We start from the raw sequence: 23,167 nt of genomic DNA, 5'->3' as shown, positions 1-23,167 counted from the left end.
AGTCTATTTGGTCACGTCAGTGTGCACGCTATCGAAATTATTTGCTGCGGGGGTGAGAGGAGACACACAAACCAGACAGCTCCGACAGTCGCCAGAGCCGGCAGCTCCGACAGTCGCCAGCCATGAGCTAGACCCGTAGCAGCGACGCAGTTTCGCAAAAAAAAGCTGGGGAATAGGCAGGGGAAATAGCCGAACCTTCTCCGCCCCATCGAGAATAAACAGAAATGGGTTCCTACTAGAATTTGACCCACTTTTCCTCTCAAAGCCGTGGAAGGGAGCTGAGACCCTCAATCAAATAGTAAACTGCACCGTTGATCCCGGGTATCACCATAACGACGTTTCAGTGACCACATCATGCGCAGTCACAGCTCATACCGCGCGGACCCAGGGTCTGGAGCGTAACGCCCCCCCCCCCCTCCCCCCCCTCCGCCGCTCCGGCGTCTGGATTCGGCGGCCGGCGGCGGGCCGGGTGTGCGTGGGCCTGCACTGGAGCCGTATCTGATGAGGCCGGCCCGGCGGGGGCAGGCAGGCGGGACCTGCCTGACAGCCGCGCACCGAGCGAGCCGCTGCACGGCCCGTCACGCCGGCACGCACCGCACGCCCTGCGGCGCACGCCGGTGGTGCGGCGCATCGGCCACACCAGCCGGGCCCCACCTCCAGAATGTGACGGTGGCGTGACGTTGGAAATGCAAAGCGAGGGTTACGTTTGAAATGAGACGGTGGCGTAACGTTCAATATGAGATGCTGGCGTGACGTTTGAAATGTGACGGTGATGGAGCGTTTTAAACGTGACAATAGTCTTGATATAAACGGTGATATGCCGCTTGAGATGTGATAGGGACGTAATGTTTTAAATGTGACGGTGGCGTCACATGTAAAAGACGAAGTGACGTGTCGTTACCAAATTTGGCAATAGCGTGCCGTCTGAGAGAAGACGGATGTGATATCTTAAACGGAAACGGAAACCATTAATAAGATGGCGCTGCTGTCAGCGTGAAGTTCAAATCGTGAGATGGAGGCATGCCAGGTCGAAAGTGGAACGAATGTCAACATTTTACATTTTGCCAACAATTTTCGGCGGCCAAATACAGCGCGAACTTTTCTTTATCCTCAATGACAGCGTGACAGAACATACCAAGTTGGATCGAACCCGTCTGTTGGAACGGTGCGCCGCCTATCTAAAAATGATCTGCACCTGTCTGGCGCGCAAATCAGCCCCCATGCACGCAGCACCCCACTCACGGACGAGCCTCAAGGCTCTTCCTGTTGTGTGGCCCGGGACGCATACGAATCGAACGCCTCAGCGCGGCAAGGCACATGCACAGTAGCCAGCGCCAGTCGCGCGCCTCAAACTGGCCGTGCATTCCTATCTCGGCACGGAGTAACCAAATACAGCGAGCGCACGTCCGAAAGACGGAAATCCAACAACACCGTAGTGAAGCGCCGGGTCGAAACGCCGCGCGGGGCGAACCTCAGTAGCCACAGCGCACAACGGCCGCGGTGGACGGCAGGCCCACGGAGCGTGCCGGCTGCAGAGCCGTCGGCCATCCTAACCACCCGTGAAAATCGGCGACCGGGCCCTCGCGCGGCTCACAGTAATGGAGCTGTAGATGGGCCGGCGGCCGGGCAGGGCGCGCGGCACCCCGCCGTCACCCCATTTACAAACGCAAATCATTATTCGCAGGGCGTGATTGTTTTTGCGGGCGCCGCGGCCGGCGCGCGGCCGTTTTTGGGCGGCCGCGTCGGAGCGACCCCGATGATGGGATCGCAAGCACGGTCCGGTCGGTCGCCTTTTTACCGGCCGGCGGCCCGATTGTTGTGATCAAAACTTTCAAAATGACAAAACGCGGCGGCGGCGGCGGCCGCGCCGACACCCGTTCGGCGGCGCTGGATGGCGTGCTGACACCCGTCCGGCGGCGGTCGCGGCCGTGGTTGGTCCGCGCCGACACGCAGAGGGCGGTGGCGGCGTTGGCGGCTGTGCCGTCGCTCCGGGGCGGTCGTAGCGGCACCAGGCGGCAGAGTCGGTCGCGCCGACACTCGGGCGACGTCAGCGTCCTCCCCGCGACGTGCAGGGCCGGTGGCGGCGGACGGTCGGCCGCGGCCGCCGCTGCCGGGTGCGCTGCATGCCACCGCGGCCAGCCGGCCGGCTCGGCGGTCCAGCAAGTGGACAGTGACGGATGACCGGCCGCAAGCCGCCGCCGGTCCGCGGCCGTAGTCGGCGCCGACATTGGATCAAACCGGATCGGATCTCGGATCGGATCGGATCGGATCGGATCAGATCGGGTGGCGCCGGACCCGCAGCCGAAGCCAGAGCCGCCGCCACGTGCGCCCGGAAGACGGAGCCGCGCCGAACTGGAGGACGGCCCGCACCGCGGCGTTCGCGGCGGGCGGCTCGACAATCGCGGCGCGGCGCGGGCGGCGCCCGATACACATCGCTCCGGCGCGGCGGGGGAAACATGGCCGCCGTCCGGAACGGCCGCTGCTCGACCGCTACCGGCCACCCTTGCACCGGAGGGCCTGCAGCCCGCAGCTCAGCTGGGCCCGCAGCTCAGCAGCAGGCAGCCTGGCACTGGCCTCCTGGATACACTCTCGGCAAGTGCTTCTCCATGTCGGAGCAGGGTGTGAGGCGTCGCGCGGCTCCCGCGCGCCCACGCCGCCGGCCATTCATAGCCGCTCGGGCCCGGCAGTCGTTGATTAGCCGCGCACCTGAATACGAAACCGGAATAGCTCTCGGCGACGCGGGACAAGGCACTTAAAGGATTTCGCGATAGGCATCTGGCCGGCAGGCGCGCGGCTCGGGTGCCACCTGAGTGGCGTTATCGGCCGTGCTCTGCACCCCGCCTGCGCCCTCGCCAGTCCGACCGCCGGCAGGAGGGCCGTCCCGCAGCGCTGAGGCGGCTGGCGACCCGGGAGACGGCGTCCCAACCAAATGGTGCGGTCAAGATCGGAAGTGGAGCCGCCATCTTGAGGAGCATCGTCGGATGCGGTGGTATGAGCTCGCTCATTGGTCGTCCGCCCTCGCACGCAAAGCTCCCGGGCCCAGAAACGTAGCTAGGGGGGAGGGGCAGATACTATTCCTCTTAAACCCGCGATGTCCCTTGGCGCCAGCGACGATCCTACCTTGTCCACAATTCAGCTTCCCAACCTAGCGGTTTCCACCACTTGAGCAACGACTTGCCATCCCGGGCGTTTCATCCCGGCGACGTCCCTGCTCCCAGTGGCTTCAACCCCTCGCTCCCGACTGGCCAGGCTATTGTGGGATTTGAGTCCATATAGCGAGAGTGGAGGGTTTTCGGGGTCTCCGTTATTGTTAGGGCGCCGCGATCTCCGCCACGATCTCCCCCACGATTTCCGCCCCGTCACGCATTCGCCGCGTTCCAACCCCAGGAATATCCGCCTGTACCACATCCGCCTCTCAAGCGGTTGGCAGATCTCACCTGGACAAGGTCGGCCCACAGGTCCCTGTTGTCCTCACCTTGACAAGGTCGGCCAGCAGGTCGCTGTTGTCCTCACCTCGACGAGGTCGGCCAGCAGATCGCTGTCGTCCTCACCTTGACCAGGTCGGCCAGCAGGACGCTGTTGTCCTCACCTTGACAAGGTCGGCCATCAGGTCGCTGTTGTCCTCATCTTGACAAGGTCGGCCAGCAGGTCGCTGTTGTCCTCACCTTGACGAGGTCGGCCAGCAGGACGCTGGTGTCCTCACCCTGACCAGGTCGACCAGCAGGACGCTGGTGTTCTAACCTTGACAAGGTCGGCCAGCAGGACGCTGTTGTCCTCACCTTGACGAGATGGGCCAGCAGGTCCCTGTTGTCCTCACCTTGACGAGGTCGGCCTGCAGGTCGTAGTCGCGTCCGCAGTCCTCCCAGTCGCAGTGTGTGACGATGAAGTCCTCGGGCGGCTCGTCGTCGGTCCGCTCCGGCGTGGCGCCGCTGGTCGAGCTCACCTCCCGCTTCACCGTCACGCCGCGGGACGCGCCCTCCTGCGTCGACGTGTCCGGAGACACCTTGGGCTGCTCCTGGCGAAGGCGAGACAGAGGCGGGGTCAGCGCGTGCCGTCCGTGGGGAGACGTCCCGGGCGGCTTTGGCCGGGAGTCACTGTCAGTGGGGGAGACACACTGGGCCGCTCCTGTCGGAGGGAGACAGCGACGGAGTCAGCGAGGTCACTCAGACAGTGGGGGAGACACACTGGGCCGTTCCTGTCGGCGGGAGACAGAGACGGAGTCAGCGAGGTCACTCAGACAGTGGGGGAAACACATTGAGGCGTTTCCGTCGGGAGAGCGACGGAGGTCACTCAGACAGGGGGAGGCACATTGAGTCGCTTCTGTCGGGAGAGCGACGGAGGTCACTAAGACAGAGGGGAGACACATTGAGCAACTTCTGTCGGGAGAGCGACGGAGGTCGCTCAGACAGGGGGGGGAGGCACATTGAGCCGCTTCTGTCGGGAGAACGACGGAGGTCACTCAGACAGGGGGAGGCACATTGAACCGCTTCTGTCGGGAGAGCGACGGAGGTCGCTCAGACAGGGGGGAGACACATTGAGCCGCTCATGTCAGGACAGAGTCGGGGGTCCGCATGGTCAGTGCAATGCTCGATCGATGCCCATATCTGGCGTGTTCTTTCTGGTCCACATCAACCGTCTGCAGTTTACTGTCCAAGCCAGTTGACTAGTAGGTTTGCTCATCATTCCATGGCCCTTATTTGATTCGACGATGACTTTGGTTTGATTTAACACGCCGACCACTGATGTCAAATGGCACCCGCGGCTGTGCCGCTCCGCACGACAAACGCCACGAGGCGTAACATACCCCCGAAGCGAAGAGCGAGGCGCGTCATCACGCGATCAACGTCTCCCGTTATTCAGAAATTCGATCCGGGGTTGACGGTCGTCGCCACGACACCACGCGGCATGCAAGCCCGGTTGCACCGGTTAATCTTCGGCGATATCCGCCCACATACACAGGACATGGTCCAGCTCTGCGGCGTCGGCACCCATGACGGCCCCCTGCCGCGGGCGGGTCCCGCCGGCCTGGGCGCGCTGCAGAGGCGCGCTCGCGCCGCCCCGCTTGCCCGGCCGCCCGGCGTGACCCGTGTTTATCGCAAACATGTCCCGGCGGCGTCGGCTGCGCTGCCACTGCTGGCGGCGTCAACAGACCGCCTAATCGGCCCAGATGACGACAGCTGACCGTCAAGAGGACGTAAAGAGGACGTGGCCTAAAGAGGACGCCGTCATGGAAAGGTGCAGATGTACGTATAAACAAACGACAAGGCTCACTGAGATAGCTGAGCGGGTCGTTTCAGGGATGGTCGTAATTTGCAATGCATTTGCGCTGTTTTCTGTCAGACGGGCACTACATGTCAGTCCGGCAGTGTAAGCGGCTTAACAGAACGCCCGATTAATGACAGGCCTGTACAGCTACCTACTAACGCTTTTTTAATGGAAAGACGCTCCAACTACGTAAGCGGGTTTGGGGCTGGCCAGTCCGACTATAGCTGGCGGGAGGGACCGGTAGTCGGTACCCATTACGCCCAGCCCAATCGGCGGGTGGGAAATGTCGCATACCACTCGACGAGAGGGGTGCCATCTAGTTTACTCCGCTTCCACCCAGAACAAACCCACACAGCGCAGGGATCTCCCGGCCAGCCGTCAGGCAGCCCGGGTTATTCCCGCTGGCGTCCCGGTCATCAGCCGCAGGTGCCGACGCCTCAGCCTGCCCGCGCCAGCGCCGCCGCCGCCGCCGGCCCGATCGGCAGGCCGGCCGTGCCGCCGCATACTGAGCGCACCGCCGCGCCGGCCGCGTCGACGCCGGTAATTGGCGTGTCGGACGGTACGCCCCCGGCGGCCGGCCACACCCCGGGCGGTTCTAAACGCGCCGGTGACGGGCGCGCGCCGCGCCGACGCGCCGACGCGCCGACCGGACGCGCCGGCGGCGGCGGCGGCGGCGCCCCCCGGCCCCAGTTACAGATTAATTAGCCAGAAATATTTACGAAATCCGCGAGTGATGGTGATCGATGGTGCGCGACTCGCGTAAACAGTGTATGAATAGTCAATGAGAGGCGCGGATGTGTCACTGGCGTGGCGCGGCCGGCCGCAAGGGCGGATACACGGCCAAGGCCGGGCGGGGCACCGCAGAAGGAGACGCACCGCAGGGCGGGCGCGGCAGGTGACAGATTTAGCCAGGCCGCCCTGGCTGCGGCGGCCCGAGGGTAGGCCGCCGCCCGCCAGCCAGCCAGCTCATTTCGTGGTGCTGATTTCGTATCAGCCGGGGTGAAAAATGACCCGGCTGGGACGAGCTACGCCAGGATGACGAGCTACGCCAGGAGATGTCGCTTGCTGACAAGTGTGTTTGACGGTAATGACTTACGCGCTAGGCTAACAAAACGGAAAATGCTTGAGTTGATATTAATCCACGTCCCCTTCAAAACCTCGTCGGGCGACAATAATGACCAGCCGTCTGCATGGGCACGACCAGGCGCGCGGTTTCCTCTAAGTCGGGTATAGAGATCGCTCGGTTGCCAGACACCTGATTGGACGCCAACGCAGACGATCGTCTCGATCCCCACCCCACCTCCTTCTGACCCCAAAACTCAGCTTCGCAGCCGTCCAGAGCCGAGCATGAATCTGGAACAGCTCAGCCACCAGGCCCGCGCCTGGCCGGACCGTGTTTCGTCAGCGGCCGGTGCGCGCGGTCGTCCGGCCTGCCCGCATCTCACGCCTCCGCGGCGGCGGCCGCTGCTCGCCGGCCGAGGCGGGGCTGGCCGGGCGCAGCGAGACGGCGAGGTCGGCTGGCGCCGCGGGCCTGATCCAGGCCCCGATCAGGGCCCGCCCGGCCGCCGATTACACAACGCTGGGAGGCGGCAGATCAGAGCGCCGCTCGTAATGCGAGCCCATATCGGCACCGGTCAGCCAGCCGACGTCACGGCCGCTCCGACACCATCACTGTCTGACAAGTCCTACCCATCGCAGACAGGCCGCTGTGGGATGCAAACACCGGAAAGTCCGCCGCCCGAACGGGAGCAGCCGCCAGCAATCACCGGCGCTCGCAGTCCACCGTCGGCCACCTACCTCCTTCCTGTCGAGCGTGAGGCCCGTGTAGGGCGGCATGCCGAACAGGGGGTGCTGGCCATGCGCCGCGGCCGCCGCCGCTGCCGCCGCCGCCGCCGCCGCCGCCGGCAGCAGTGAGGCCGAGTGCGCCTGAGCGGCCAGGTACGGCGAGCCTCGCGACATCAGGTGCGCCTGCAGCTGCTGCAGGTGGGCCGGCGGCATGCCCGGGTGCATGCCCAGCGCCGGGCTGATGGCGCCCGCCGTGCCTGGGGGCGCAGCAGGGGATTACGGTGAGTGGGGCGGGCGCGCTCAGGGGCCTGACGTCGGTGGCGTGAACCTCGGTCTGGGGTTCAGATGCATGGTGTCATACGTTAGATGACGTGATCGCTAGTCAAGGTCGAGCACAGCGCATCGATCAATGCACTGCTCCGAAAGATCATGACTTGGATGACGTCATAGCTCATCATGACGTCATAGCTCATGACTAGTTTCGTCCGCGTGCGGTACTTTGAGAATGGCACATGTTCCGCACGTGTCTATTAGAATGGCACATCGGTTCACACGAACACGCTATGTAGCTTGCTTTCGGGTATAATGTAACAGCCCGCCGTCCCCCCGGCCCCGACCGCGGTCACAAGAGCCCGGCTGACCTTGCAGCAGGGTCAAACACACGCGGCCAAACGGCCCGAGGCCCAGAGATGCAGATGTGTGCCACAACAGGCCCGGCACAAACCCGACAGAGCTGCGGCGCCATGCCCCGATGGAACCGATCCAAAACAGGTGTGTGCCGGATGCACCCTGATTCAAACTGGCAAACATTTTAAAGAACGACTTCCGAGGCTTCCCACTCTCCATCACACCTTCTGCTGTCCGCACTGCGTTCTGTCCCTGCATCATAAGCCCTCCATGTACAGATGCCTCAGTGGCGGTGGTGTGCGCTCCCGGGCTACCGGTGACCAGCCCTCAAACGAGCTGCCGTCGGCACCAGCTCCCGTTGTCAGCGGCTCAGCCGGAGACGCCGTCACGCAACGGCCGCCAATCCGCGCCGCCTGTCTCGGATGACGGCTCAATCTAGCCGTCATGAAGCCGCTCCAGCGCGCCAACTGGCATCACGCGATGCATCGAAGTGAGAGCGACATCCAGAGCAGTTCTGTCCTGCAGCCATTCATCAAGTGACAGCGGTGTTCGCCCGCATGCCAATTATCTCCTCCCGTGCATCTAATTCACAGGTGCCGCCTTCCAATCAGCACCGCATCTAAACGGCGCGGGAAGCGGTTGGCGGTGTCGAGCCGCCGTAGTGTGAGCAGAGCGCCGCGGATGTCGAGCCGCCGCAGTGTGAGCAGACGCCGCGGGTGTCGAGCCGCCGTAGTGTGGGCAGACGCCGCGGGTGTCGGACCGCCGCAGTGTGAGCAGAGCGCCGCGGGTGTCGAGCCGCCATAGTGCGAGCAGAGCGCCGCGGATGTCGAGCCGCCGCAGTGTGAGCAGACGCCGCGGGTGTCGGGCCGCCGTAGTGTGAGCAGAGCGCCGCGGGTGTCGAGCCGCCGCTGCGCGAGCAGAGCGCCGCCGGCGGTTCCGGCCGCCGCTCCACCGCTGAACACGACATCGGCCAGTCGATCGGCCACGACGTCCCCGCGCGCTGGTGACTGGCCAGCCTGTAATCCAGCGATGGGCACCGATTACGCCGTAACACAACTGAGCCGCGTAACTGATTTATGGCCGTGTCGCTGGTGCGGCCGCCCGCCGCCGTCGCTGATGGCGCCACCGTCGGCGAGTCCGCCAACCAGCCCCCAGGCGAGAGCGGCGGGTCACGCGTTCTGGACCGCTCCTGTGGCCAGGTCGGCAGGCGGACAGAAAAATCAACACCAACGACCGCGCGGCGGACGGGTCACACGACCTGGGCCGGGTCGGAGGCTGACGGGCGCGCCTCCTCCGGACTCCGGCGGCAGTGGCTCTGTCCGGCCTCCCGCCATCGCGAGTCCGATCACGGCATGACCGCCGTCCGTCGCCGATCCGCCCCCGGGCACACATCACGTGACCGCCGTCCGTCGCCGCCCCGTCCCAGGACACAGATCACGTGCCGTCCTCCGGCGCGCCATTTATCCGCGTGTCGGCGCGCGCCGGCCGGTCGCGTCGCGTCGCTCCCAGTGCGGTGCGGGCGGCACCGGAATGCACGTCCAAGATGTGACGACGATACCAGGCCGCCGGGTAACGGCCGCTGTCACAACAGGCAGCGACGCCGCTCCAATTATACGGCCGTCGCCGCGCTGACAGTTTAATAAGGAGCGCCCGTTTCGGAATACGTCACGGCCGATCAGAGCGGTGGGCGAGCCGGCGCGGTCGAGGCCGCCGCTCTGACCGCCGCCCGCGAGCGCGATCATCCACGGCTCGCCGGCGGGGTCCGCGCCTGCTCACTGACCGCTCCCCGCGCCAACGTATCTCCCGTCAGCGGTCGTGGCATTGAGACGCCGTGCAGAGAATTAGCGCCGTGTACCCCGCTGAGCGGTGTGACGGCCGACACTCGGAGGCGGTCGTGTTCGGATGACGGCGGCGGCGGCGGCGGTCCGGCCCCGCGCCCTCGCCGGCTGCCGGCGACACCGGGTTCGGCCCGGCCCCGTCAGCTTTGTGCGCGCTGCGCGGCCGCTGCATACGCGGTGCAGTCGGCGCGCGCGGCGACGGCTCGATGCATATTTCATGCCGTGTCTGCCTATCACCGCGAGGCCGTTCGCTATCTCTGTTGAAAACACCGGTGATTTGCACCCGCCCTCCGCCCGGGCGCGTTAGTTGACCCACCTGCCGACAGATGTCCGTAGCTGCCGCTGGCCGACGAGCAGCGCGAGCCGTTCATCACGGGCAGTGGGACGAGCGAGTTTGGCGAGAACCGGATCATCGAGCTGAGGTCGAACGAGTCGGAGAACGTGGAGGAGAGCGGCCTCTTGCGGCCGTGCCGCGGGCTCAGCGACAGGCGTGACCCTGCGAGCAGCGCGACACGCCCAGTTACGATCAAGCCCCGACCAGGTGCCGCCAGCCTCCAGCCGTCGCGCGGGGCAGGCAAACAACACATGGCACCGGCATAGCACCATCGCACAATGTCGGACACCAGCGGGGCTCCAACATAAGACACAGGATATCCGTTCGGCGTAGGGATGGAGGTGGGAGGTGGGAGGGAGAGGGGGGGGGGAGCGGCGGGCAGACATTCAACTCGGGGTACCGGTAGAGAAGTGACGCGGACGCGCCGCGGCCCAACCTGCTCCCGCTGCCGTGCCACCACGTCACCGGCAGTCACTCCCAGACCGAGGCCAGCCGACCCACGCCGACCGATTGGCTCCACTTAGCGGCCGCCGGCCGAACCGGCGCCGGTGGGCTCCGACACCACCCAGCTCCCGGCGGCGGCGGCGGCGGCGGGCGGCGGAGGCGGCGCGGGCGGCGCCGGCCTCCGTCCGCGCGCCCCCGCCCGTCATCCGCGCGTCGCCCGAGCCGCCGCCGGCCGCCGCTCGCCGGATTAGGCCCGGTCGCCCGAGCGCACCGCCTAAATCATATCAGGGGTCGGCCGGCGGGTCAGCTGGCAGCGCTAATCCGGGGACCGGCGGCGCCGCGGCCCGCGCCCGGCCATTGTGACGACCCGGTAAAAACGGCATACGTCTTCTTCAATCATACAGCATCGCAGGCCACGGCGGACTGCGCGGCTTTTTGCGCGCTGAACGCTCGCAAGTGGCGTGGGCATGTGACCGGGTAAACTTCTGGTCCGCGGTGCAGCGGCCAGGAAAGGGGAGATGCTGAGACCTGTAAAGAAAGAGTTCGCGAGGGAGGGAAGGGTAGGGGAGGGAGAGAGACGAACACACGGGCGGCTGGATGACCTAGATGTTGCAATCACTGGCCTCTCAAATGTCCCAAACAAGCTTAATGTCTTCCCTTCTGAACGCTGAAACAGGTGGTGAAGGCATCTGTGCCAAATGACTCCCGAAATAACCCAGCGGATCTCTCTTATTCCATCATGAGCCTGGGAGCTGGGAAATGAGATGATGCACGAAGTACATTTCCCAATGACGACAAAGATGCTGGTTATGGCTACATAAACAACAAAGCAAACGATTTAATCGCCTCACAGCAGTTAACAGTACATGACAATGCAACCAAATTATCACACCAGCGACCCAACAACTTACTTCGCCCATGACTTGGAACACCAACACACCTCACATTTTAGACGGAGTGGGAACGACTTTGCCAATAGCTCATACAACATCATTTGGTGTTAACGACCACAAGCCTGATTTGGCCGGGTGCAGCCGCCACTGAGATGGCGCAACGGTCAGGTTCGCAACCGTGTTCTCCAGGGATGGACGAACGGTCCGGTTAGCAGCCGTGTTCTCCAGGGATGGATGAACCACGTAATCCAGTGTGCCGCATCTCCGTATTTTAATAGGTTCTTTCGTTGCCGCCTAGAAGCGCGCCCACAAGTGCTGTAGATGTAATAGTTTCTCCAGATCTTTTAAAGTATGTGTTAGGAAGTACGTTTGCTGAAGAAATGAGGAAATCACACGGTATCAATAGAGAACCACTGTCCGATTTCTATCAGCAAAACTTCTCAAATGGCTAGCATAAGAGCAAAGTCGATCGGAGCTACGCAGGGTGCACGTTATTAAACGCTGGTCGGATCATCGTCAAAGACCGAAACTAATAGGCTCAACATCAAACTAAATGCATCGTGTTTTTTCACGCAAACCTGGCCCACTGAGAAAGCAACAAAACCACTAGATTAAAACAAAACCTTGCGCGCTGCCAGGCCATCGCCATCAGCTAGGAGTCGGTGTCGTCCCTAGCAGGGCAAACAAATGAATTATGCATCACAGAATGGCATTCCTCGCCGGGAAGTGCCGGCTGGGATGGTGATAACGCTCTACCAGAAAAAAGCGAACAAGCACAGGGGAGACCGTCCCTTATATAGCGTGGACCCACATTCTGGCGTCTCGTAAAATGCGCTTGAATTCCTGTTAAATCGCGGCAATTTTCAGATGGTCCTCTCCGGTCCGGCATACGTCGGCGTCCAAACACGGAAACGAGGAGAACGTGAGAGGAAAACCGGAGGACGCTGCCCCTCACCATGTGTGAACAAGACAATATGTCTTAGCGGGCCAACGACTGCGAACCCGACCATTCGGCCCCAACGGGACGAAAATGGCCTGATACCGGGACAACGGCGCGGCAAAACATAAGCCCCAGAGGCCCACCAGGGAGCCGCGTTGTGAGGGCATCCGCCTTCAGAGACCGGAACGTTGTCAGCGGTGTTGCACTCGTATCGCAAGATCTCTTGTAACAGGCAGAAACAGTGGCAGTCTGATCAATGTAAGCATACTTGGAACAATGTAGACCGTGCATGAAAGACCATGAGCGTTAGCAAAAATGCACTTGATCCAGGAAACAAAAAAGTTTATCAGACCTGCAACGGGCTTTAGCGAAGGGTGCCAATAAAAGCGGAGACTAATTCCTATCTCTGACAGGTACCACGTTTGACGTCAGTGTCATCAGCCCCCATGGCCACTGAGCGCCCAGTAATATCTCAGCCAGGTTGCGCGCGAGGTGGAGCTCTCCGCGAAGGACACGAACGGGAGGTGACTACGCCAGGCATCACAGCCCGTGCAAGGTGCCTATTGGATGTTAAGACCTGTCGGTCGCGAAAGTGGTGAACGCTGTCTCGACCAAACATTAGCACAAAGATGGCCGAGCGCACGGCGCGACAACCCCTGCAATGTCGACATCCTGTCCGAATGTGATGCGACGTGACGTAACGCGACGTGACGTGACGTGACGCTACCCGTCACGCACACGCCTCTCAACGTGGTCACGCGGGGCGCTGTCTCCCGCAGCAGGCGCTTTAGTGGTGTCGGGGGGAGCAATCGACTCACCGTCCAGATTGAGCGAGAAGTCGGAGCCGACCAGGCTGGGGGCGCCTGGGTACTCGGTCAGCGACCTCTGACCCAGCGCCGACATTGTGGCGAGGTAGTCGTGCGTGCTCAGACCTGCGGCACAAGCAAACAGCACGCAGGGGTCAGCCGACTGGACATGACGGCGAGGCCTCGGGCGGCGTGTGGTAACCTCCCCCTCCCCCCCCCCCCCTCAGACCCCAGACCGCATGATACGGCACCGGCGTCGTCCGCCACAGCCAGCGGCGGCAGAAACAATGGCCGGCGGCCGACAGCGGGCCTGCTGCCAGGTCAGCCATGCAGCCAGCCACGGCTGCGACCAGCACAGCTCACACAAGACCAGCGGCCGACAACGGCGTCCAACACAGCACACATGAGACCAGCCAGCCACGGCTGCGACCAGCACAGCACACACAAGACCAGCCAGCCACGGCTGCGACCATCACAGCACACACGGGACCAGCCAGCCATGGCTGCGACCAGCACAGCACACACGGGACCAGCCAACCATGGCTGCGGCCAGCGCAGCACGCGCAGGACCAGCCAGCCACGGCCGCGGCCAGCACAGCACACACGGGACCATCCAGCCGTGGCTGCGGCCAGCACAGCTCAAACCAGCGCCAGACGCAGCGGCTACAGACAGCTAACACCTTAGCTGTAGGGTTCCAGACAGATACACATGCAGACAGCTTATACCCAGGCAGTACAGGCACAGAGAGGTAGGTGCAGGCGCAGACAAAGCGGCTCCACGCAGGCACAGGCGAAGGCAGTACGACTCCAGACAGGTAACACCCAGACAGTACAGTCACAGACAGATCTGCCCACACTTCAGCACGCTCCAGGCCAGTACAACGCCACATAAAACGCCCCATACTAGGGGCTTGGGCAGGTGCGGCATATGCCATCTTGGGTCCGCACTCAGTGGCGCAATCAAACTCGTGGGGATTTTTAAAGAAAGAGCGATACAGTTCTTTGCGATCACTTCTTTGTATTGGGTCCCGCTGCCATGCGATCGAAAAAGTTGCACGCGAACTCGATGCTCCAGCAGTTTTTAACACCGCAGGCCAATTTGCGATTCACCAAATCAATAGAGGTTCATTTCTAAAACTGCCCCACATTGCCGCGGAGAGTCAGAACGTGAGCAGCTACACCGCACCTAACATGTGGCCAGCCTGAGCGGCCGTCAGACGGGAGCAGCCACACCGCACCTAACGTGTCGCCAGCCTGAGCGGCCGTCAGACGGGAGCAGCTACACCGCACCTAACGTGTCGGCAGCCAGTGCGGCCGTCAGACATGAGCAGCCACATCACACCTAACGTGTCGCCAGCTTGTGCGGCCGTCAGATGGGAGCAGCCACATCACACCTAAAGTGTCGCCAGCCAGTGCGGCCGTCAGACATGAGCAGCCACACCGCACCGAACATGTCGCCAGCCAGTGCGGCCGTCAGACATGAGCAGCCACACCGCACCTAACGTGTCGCCACCCTGAGCAGCCGTCACACATGAGCAGCCACACCGCACCTAACGTGTGGCCAGCCTGTGCGGCCGTCAGACATGAGCAGCCACACCGCACCTAACGCGTCGCCAGCCTGTGCGGCCGTCAGACATGAGCAGCCACACCGCATCTAATGTGTGGCCAGCCTGTGCGGCCGTCAGACATGAGCAGCTACACCGCACCTAACGTGTCGGCAGCCTGTGCGGCCGTCATACATGAGCAGCCACATCACACCTAACGTGTCGCAAGCCTGTGCGGTCATCAGACATGAGCAGCTACACCGCACCGAACGTGTGGCCAGCCTGTGCGGCCGACAGACATGAGCAGCCACGCCGCATCTAACGTGTCGCCAGCCTGTGCGGCCGTCAGACATGAGCAGCTACACCGCACCTAGCGCGTCGCCAGCCTGTGCGGCCGTCAGACATGAGCAGCCACACCGCACCTAACGTGTCGCCAACCTGTGCGGCCGTCAGACGGGAGCAGCCACACCGCACCTAACGTGCGGCCAGCGTCTGCGGCCGTCGTTTGTGCCATGGCGTGTCCTCATGTCGACCGGTTCTTCCCACGGTCGGCCGGTCGCTCGGCCGCGCCGGACGGCCCCTGTTTTGAGTCCATCAGCGACCCGGCCGGCGTGATCGGACCGCTTTTAGGGCCGCCTCGCACAGGCCGTTAGCGGAGGTAACTGCCCCGCCGGTGCCGAGCCTGGACCGAACAGCGCCGCTGAGCTGCTTTCGCAGCTGGGGCTACTAGTGACGCCCACCGCTGAGGCCCCGCCCGGCCGCTGGCGCCGGCCGGTACGCGTGCACGTGGGCGACGAACCCGACAGCGCAGACCTGCGTGCGTGTGCGCGTGTCCTGTCAGGCGCGATACGCATTTTTCCCGCAGCTTCTCACAGCGATTCAACCGCCCTAAAATGTTTTGAGCATCACATTTTGGGGAGCGTGTTTCGTACAAAACTTGCCAATGCAATCCTTGACTGCGACCAGCCTTATACCACCACGCTATTCGTCGCGGCTTTCACAGCCCAATACTGACGTCAGTCCGACAGCGGTCTGCCAGTGACGACGTTCAGCGGGTTGCGCAGAGACCTGGCGACACACCCAGCGGCCCGAGCGTCACCCCCCGACCCTGTGGAGCTAAACAACCCAGCCGTGCCCAGTGTTCACCCGCCGACGCGGGAAGCTACACAAACCCAGCCGTGCCAGTGTCACCCCGCCGACCGCGGGAGCTACACACCCAGCCGTGCCAGTGTCACCCTGCCGGCCAGCTGACGGTCTCCGCCTCCGCGTCACCGGAGCCGCCGGCGTGAGCTTGTCCAGATGACAGGCAGATGTCAGCGCGGCGCCGCTGACATCGTTTATCCAACTTTTGGCAACGGATTCGGCCGGGTTTTGCTGTCACCGAGCTCGGCCGGTCTTCGGCAGTGACCAGCTGACCGTGATGAGCGACCACCCAATCAGGCGTACCTAATGGTGTGGCTTAGGTAAACAAAAGCCACACTGTACTGGCTTGGAAAGGCAAAAATGATGACGGTAATGAAACATGTTACGACTACTCAAGCAACAGAGTTCTGATTTTTTATTTTTTCATTGGCTCATACCTCATTTTCCAAGCGGAACATGACAACATGCGAAGGCCTGGGGCAATTTTAATCAGAACAGCTTCCCGAAAAGCAAGAGCACCCCAAAACAAGTTTGCCAGCTAATGACGTCTAAGCAGACATAATCCCAGATTTACTTCGCCAGTTTTGCAAAACGCAAGTGGCGCCTGCACCAAGCGTGAGCCGAGCACGCACCGCTCACCGTTCCCCGTCCAGTGAGCGGAAGCTGAGCTCTCCGTCCCGACGGGCGAGGTGCGGGCCGCGGCCGGCGACACCGGCCCCGATGCGGGCCGGCGGCGGCGGCGGCGGGGGACGCCCCCGGCGGCCGGTCGGTGCCTTATCGCGGCCGTCGGGCGGGCCGAGCGCCCGGGACGGGCCGGCCGCCGGCCCCCACAATAGGTCCAATTAAGGCCGGCGCAACCCGAGCTGAGCCCGCCCGCGCCGAGAACAAATCGGCTGCAATCGGAGCGCCATCGCCGCCCGGCGGGGGCCCGATGACGCCACGCTCGGCACCGGCCGCAAAAACGCCGCCCCGGCACCGGCGCCATGACGGCCCGAAATCAATCGACCTTTGTCGACCGGCCGCCTGGCCGGCTCCGGAGAAAGCGACTGCAAACAGGCAACACGGGCAATTATGGCGGCGTGAGGAGCGGCCGGCGGCGCGGACCGCGCGGGGGGCCGTCGGCAGGCCTCTCCGGCCCCGGCGGGCCGTCACACCGTCAGCGGTGCTCCCCAGGGGCACTCGGGACGCCGCGCCACCGGCGATCCCCAGCGGACACAGCCGATGGCGCCGCGCGGCCCGCCGGCCGGCCCGTGAGGGAGGAGTGAGCCGCCCGCCGGCCGGCTCGTGACAGGAGCGGGCCGCCGGCCGCGGCACAGCCTCGGTCAGGTCACCCTGTATCCCAACTCGGCCGGCGGAGTGACGAGACGTGCTCGTCCTGCGTCCTGCGGCCTTGCGCCCCGCGCTCGTCCCGCGATCGCTCGCCATGCGCGACGAGCGCCCATGAACTTGACAACTTACTCGCCCGTGACCAGCGACGCTGGACGTGACGGGATGACCTCACGAACGGGACGCGGTTCCCGCACACGACGAGCAGCAATCAGGAGTCGCCGGGCTAACGGCTCGCCCGCACGGGATGGGCGGCGATGGAGTCATGCACGAGACGAGCCACCGCACACGACCCGCGACGCCCGAGTCGTGACCGCATCGCATCGGCCTGTCACCGCGGCCGCGAACGCCGCCCATCATCCGCCATCGAACCAATGGAGCGATTTGCTTCTCAAATGGCCGCGGATGCATTTATTCCTGCACGTGAGGCGATAGCATCGGATCACACGGCGCAGACGCCGGTGCATTATCATAGCCGTGAATAATGCCGGGCCCGTCGTTCGCATGCCAGGGAATGCATCCTTTGTCACACTGGCCGCCGGGCAGCGGACCTCGCGGCAGCGATGTCCGCGTGATGTCGACGTGGCATGCATTAAGTTGAAGGTTCCATTGGCCCCCAGTCTTCCCAGGCACTGGTCGGTGGCCGTCAGTGGTCGCGGTGGATACATCACCTGACTGTGACTGTATTGGGAACGACACGCCGGCACTCGAGATCCAACAAGACAAGACCGCGATGCAGACGAAGTAATTAATGCGGTCGATCAACGATTCTTTGTGCATGGCCGTTCCCAGGCCGGCGCGGTCCTGCTGTCAGTTAATCGTGCTCATGCACAGTTGTCGACTTTGCATACAGGACAAATGGATGGGCTTAATACTGCGTACGTGGACGGACAGCTGCTCCCGGCCTTGACGTCGTAACCGCTGCGCGTCACCGAGGAGGACAGGTCCGGCCATGACCAGGCGTTAGGGAAACACTAACAGCCGAGTATGACATCGGGCTTGAGAAGGACCAGTCGCCCACCACGACACGCCAGACTGCGGCGAAGGCTAGCTGAGAGAGAGAGAGAGAGGGAGAGAGGGAAAGAGAGGGAGAGAACGAGAGAGAGAGCGAGAGAGAGAGCGAGAGAGCGAGAGAGCGAGAGAGAGAGAGCGAGAGAGAGAGCGAGAGAGAGAGCGAGAGCGAAAGAGAGAGAGAGAGAGGAGCGAGAGAGAGCGAGAGAGAGAGAGAGAGAGAGAGAGAGAGAGAGAGAGAGAGAGAGAGAGAGAGAGAGAGAGAGAGAGAGAGAGAGAGAGAGAGAGACGCAGCACTGACAGAATGTGATACAAAAACTGTTCTGGTGACACCATAAGAGACACGTGGTGGCGCAGAAGCCCTTTAGGGTTATTGTACCTTGCTGGTGTCGTCCATGCCAGGTCGCGAGTCGCAAAAGCCGACATATCACGCCAATGGAGGCAGTCGCAGGCACACACACGCACACGCACACGCCCTGCAGCCGGCCTCACCTCGCGTCGAGCCGACCGGCGAGAGACCGCGAAGTGACGAGGTGGGTGACGGGTAGAGCTGCTCGTACTGGGCCTGCTGCGCCCGGTAGGCAGCCGCGTGCAGGTCGACGGAGCGCTGCAGCAGCGACAGGTCCACAGCCGCGCCGCCCGGCAGCCTGGCGGCAGAGCACGGGGAGTGGCGTCACTCAGGGGCTCGACGCCGGTGCCGGTGAACGCGCTCCACACCCACACCCACACCCACACCAACACGGCAGCGACAGGTCCACAGCTGCGCCGCCCGGGAGCTTGAAGGCAGAGCACGGGAGTGACGTCACTAAGGGCTCGACGCAGCCGTCGGTGAGCGTAGTCCACCCCCCACCTCCCCCCCCCCCCCCCCCCGCCCACAAACACACGGCGGGCGAGTTCACACAGGGCTGTCTGGTACTCAGCACTGGCAGAAACGGAGGGCCTGAAAATGGCCGTGCGCGACACGGATGACACATCTGGCCTCATTCTTTAAGAGTTGACTTAATTCGGCTATGTGCCAGGAAGTTACGAGCGTGTTTATGTACTATGATGTAGGGGTGTTATTCGGGATGATGGATGATGCGCGTCCTCGCTGCATCTTAGGACACGTAACGTTTTGATTACCTCATCCGTAAAAAGCATAAGCTATTAACGTTGCTATCTTAAAGACAGACGACTACCGTCTACAGACCGGCCGCATGAACAAACATCTGTGCACGACATGCATAAAGTGGCTGAGAATGAAGTCCCACTGCGTGCCGCCGCCCGGCTGCGATAATGCACTAGCTGGGCGGTATCGTTTCTGCCAGACCAACTGTCCGCTAAATCTGCCGCGCCTCCTGGAACAGGCCGCTTTGGCACGGCCGCGGCCCATAAAGAAGCTGCACTCGGGCAGACAACAGCTTCTCGGGCCTGTTTGTGTTTGATGGCAGTCGGGCGTCGTCGGAATGGCAGGCGGCAGGTCACGCGGGGCGCCGCCGGCCGCCGCCGCCAGCATCAACACGGCCCGTCACGTGACGGCGCCATTCGACAGGGCGAAGGCGCGCACCGCCCGGCGCGGCGGTCGCCATCACACGCTCCGCACTGCCCGCCCAGAAGCGCCGAGCCTGTCACCACCGAGCGGCTCCTCAACACACACATGAACGCCCAACAGCTTCACAACGGAGCATCGTAGATCGTCGATCCCGTTCTGTTCGTATTGGCGGGCGGTCGCGTCAGCCGGCGGTGACAGCGCGGCCCCGGTCCAGGGTGAGGACGAGACGGACCGCTCCGACCTAGCCACCGGTCCGCGGCCCAGACGCGGCGCATTCTGCGCAACGTTTGACGGCGCCGGCGCCGGTCCACAGTGCTCAGGGGCGCCGCTGTCTCCCCGGGGCACACGGGTCACGAGTAGGCCGCCGAGCACCGCCACCCGCCCCAACTCGCCGCACGCCGCCGCACCGCTGTGTTTGCCGACAGCGCGCCGCTGCCGGTTAGGCAGCGCCCGAGTCGATCCTGTTTACGTGACGCACGCGCGGCCGTGCGAGCAGCAGCCACCGCGGCCAGTGCGCGTGTGTGTTTATTTTCGCGGCCGCGTGAGGTGCGTGTGCGTGGCAGGCGGGAGGCGTGTAAACAGGGCCTGCCGCGGCGGGCCGTCCGGCCGCCGTCGCCGTCGGCCTCGCCTGATGACGCGATTGACGTGTCACCGCCGCCTCCCTGCAGCCGGCGGAGAGGAGGGGGGAGGGCAGGGGGAGAGACCGGACCGCGGCGGAGTGGGCTGCGCACGCCAGCCGCCGCCTGAGCTCTCCAGCGCCGTCTCACAGCAGCGGCCAGACCGACCCCCGGCTGGCCGCCGGCCGCAGTGCAGCAGCTCCACCAGCACCACGTCCGCAGGTGGTCGCTGCTCCGGTGCGCGGCGGCGGAGCGGCGGCGGCGGAGCGGCAGTAGCGACGGTGGTGACAGCCGCGGTGGCCGTGCTCGGCGTTCGGTTGCAGCGGCGGCGGCGGCGGGCGCAGGTGGCCCCCGCCGCCAGGACTGGGCGTGCACCACGATGCCGACGATAGGGCCGGCTCAGCGCGCGGGGCCGTCACCGCGCCGCTGATATAGCTATTGGCCGCCCCTGCAGGCAGACGTGAGATGGGCGCCGAATCCGGCGCCCATCCGGCGCCGAATCCGGCGCCGGCCTGGTGGCGCGCCGCCATTGTGCCGTCCCACGGCAGGGGAAGCGGCCCGGAACGGCCCCAGCCGGGCCGCTCGACGGGCTCCGGCTCCGAAGGCCTCTCGCCACCGAGGCGACCTCCACGCGGTCAGGACGGTCCGGTCCGCCCGTCCGCACGGCCGGGGAGAGGGCGGGAGCGGGCAGAGCGGCCGGCTCAGATGGGTGACAGCGCTGTGCGCGCTCGCTCTCGCCTGTCAACCGGCTAACAGGCGCCGTCTGTACAGCCGCGGAACGGCTCATTGCACGCGCATTAGCCGGGCGCCGGCGGTGCGCGGCGGAGGTCAGGCAGTGGCGGCGCGGGAGCCGGCGCCAGCGGCTCCCGGCCACGGAGCCGTCGGCTCCGCAGCGGGGGCGGGGCGGCTCAGCGCGCCCTCCTGCCCCGCCCCGCCCTTCTCCTGTCTGGGAATGGGGGCCCTCTGAATCAGCCATTGATTTCGAGAGAGAGGGGCATATTTTCCGGCTATTTACAGCCGGTTGAGCGGCGCTAAGCTGTGCGTAAGCGGCCGCCAATGCGGCTGGGCCGGTGTAAGTCTGTTTGCGGCCGGTGCGCCGCCCGCCGCTGGCCGACCGCGGCCGCGCCGGACGGATTAAGGCCGACGGCCAGCGGCCGGCGTCTCCGGCCCGGCCGGGCGCCACACAGCAGCCACTTGGCCATTAGTGACGCCCGGCCGGGCATGTTCGCTGGCTCCCGCTCCCAATGCGATTTGGAGGAGGGGTGCGCATTGTGCCGGCGCCGCTGACCGGGATTAAGGGATCGCACGCCGGCCGACACAGAGGGCATGTATGTGTGTGCGCGCACGCATGGCCTGCACACTAAAGGTCATTGTCGCGGCCCAGCCGGCGGCCTAAGGACCCCGGCTTGCGGGGGGGGGGGGGATTTGGTGGACGGCGGTGTGCGAGCGGCCCAGACCCGCCAGCCCTCTCCCACACAGATACGGAGCGCTAGTAGCTCTGCGCCCCGGCAGAGCGATCTGCCACGCCGCTCAGTGCTGCCAATCGATTTCGCGCCTTGTTTGCTCGGATTCACCGCACCGTTCCGGGTACCGCCCAATTGTGGCCTCCACTTGATGGACTTGTTTCAGACCAGGCAGTCGGTAATTCGGGCTGGAACTGTGTACTACAGCAAAAAAAGCCTCTGTAGATGCACTGCGTGAAGTGTCGATGTTTCCGCCTGGTTTTGCAGTCCGATGACGCAGTTTAAAAGTGATGTGACGCCTACGTGCCACATTTGAAACGCCCGGCCGAAAAAAAACGCCAACCGCTGACATGTCCCAAGTTGCCATTGACCGGTCTATCACTGTCAGCATCGTGTGTCCCAAGCTGCCCGCCCAAGCCAGGAGCATTCGGAGCTCCTCACGAAACTGGAGTGCAGAACCCCCCGAGGAATTTCCGCTACAAGGTTGGCCCCTGACCGGCCGAGAGATCCAATCAATCAAGAGGCCTTGATCAGATCAGGTGGGCCGCCCAAAGTCCGGCTCACACAGTCGCCTGTGCCGGAGACTGCCCGCACACGAGCAAACAGTGCACGATGACAAATCGCTACGAAAATATTTCGGACCACCGCGACCAGTTTGGTAGCTCTAACTTCAGATGATATGCACGGAGCCGGGCTCTGCACGACTAAGAGCGTTGGTTTGGCATGCATATCCCACTCAAGTGGTCGGGCCTGCATACCCCGGTGGCAGCGAGACGACCTGTGGAGGCCGGATCCCGCCAGCGCACGCGTCTGCACAGTCCACTTTCGCCGAATCGGGGGAACCAGTCGCGTCTCCACAGTGGCGCGAGCGGTCCGCGGGCGGCGTGACGCGCGCTGCGGTACGGCTGACCGTCCCACACTGCCCGGGGCGGCAGCTCCACCGACCACCGGTGGCGCTGCGGTCCGGTGCGGCGCAGCAACGGCAGCAGCGCCAGCTCGGCGTCCAGCGCGGCGCTCACCGGCGGCTGTGACACCTGGCTACCGGTGCTCAAGCGCAGTGCCTTGCGGGTGACGTCACCCGCCGCTATCGCTCCATCTGCAAAATATGGTGAGCATCCAAAATATCGGAGTGCAGCGGGCTCCGCATCAACATGATCTGGCATTGGCGGGGGCGATTTTTACGCGGAATCCTTTCAGCGATGCCGCGCCGCATGAAGATTAATGAGTCTGTCAACCGAAACAGTAAAGCCTGGGTTGCTAATGAGCAATGGGGAGACAGCCACATTTGCAACCTCGTTTTCCTCCGATAAGCGGCTCGCAGCCTTGAGCGTCTGTCGGCGGCCGGCCGGCTGCGTGGCCCGGGAGCACGCCGCCGCGGCCGCCCGGCAGGACGCGGGTTCGAGCCCGGCCACCGTCCCGTCCAGGTGGCGCTGGCGGAGGGCGGGGCGGGCGGGGGGGGGGGGGGTCCGGCTCAGCCGACCGCAGGCCTGCCGCCGCCGCCGCCGAGCGGGGCCGACACGCCAGCCGCTGCACGACAGCCGGCCAGCCGACAACTTCATTAGCGCCGGCGCGGCCATCTTGGCGCGGTCGTGACCAGCGG

General features: G+C 64.1%; 1 protein-coding gene across 1 annotated transcript in view; it reads right to left on the bottom strand.

The window, feature by feature from the left end:
- The window catches only part of ci (transcriptional activator cubitus interruptus), a 64,122-nt gene that overhangs the window by 14,733 nt on the left and 26,222 nt on the right, over positions 1–23,167 (bottom strand). Inside the window, exons 3-7 of the mRNA XM_037226232.1 lie at positions 18,449–18,603; positions 12,945–13,058; positions 9,832–10,011; positions 7,063–7,307; positions 3,818–4,015 (exon numbers count right to left, since the gene is read on the bottom strand). Coding sequence (XP_037082127.1) covers positions 3,818–4,015; positions 7,063–7,307; positions 9,832–10,011; positions 12,945–13,058; positions 18,449–18,603 — 892 coding nt within the window. The remainder of the gene's footprint in view (positions 1–3,817; positions 4,016–7,062; positions 7,308–9,831; positions 10,012–12,944; positions 13,059–18,448; positions 18,604–23,167) is intronic.

Source organism: Pollicipes pollicipes, unplaced genomic scaffold, assembly GCF_011947565.3.
Source record: "Pollicipes pollicipes isolate AB1234 unplaced genomic scaffold, Ppol_2.1 Scaffold_5724;HRSCAF=6776_pilon_pilon_pilon, whole genome shotgun sequence".
Classification (NCBI taxonomy): Eukaryota; Metazoa; Arthropoda; class Thecostraca; order Pollicipedomorpha; family Pollicipedidae; genus Pollicipes; species Pollicipes pollicipes.
Note: the sequence above shows the minus strand (reverse complement) of the source record. Positions and strands in the feature narration are given on the sequence as shown.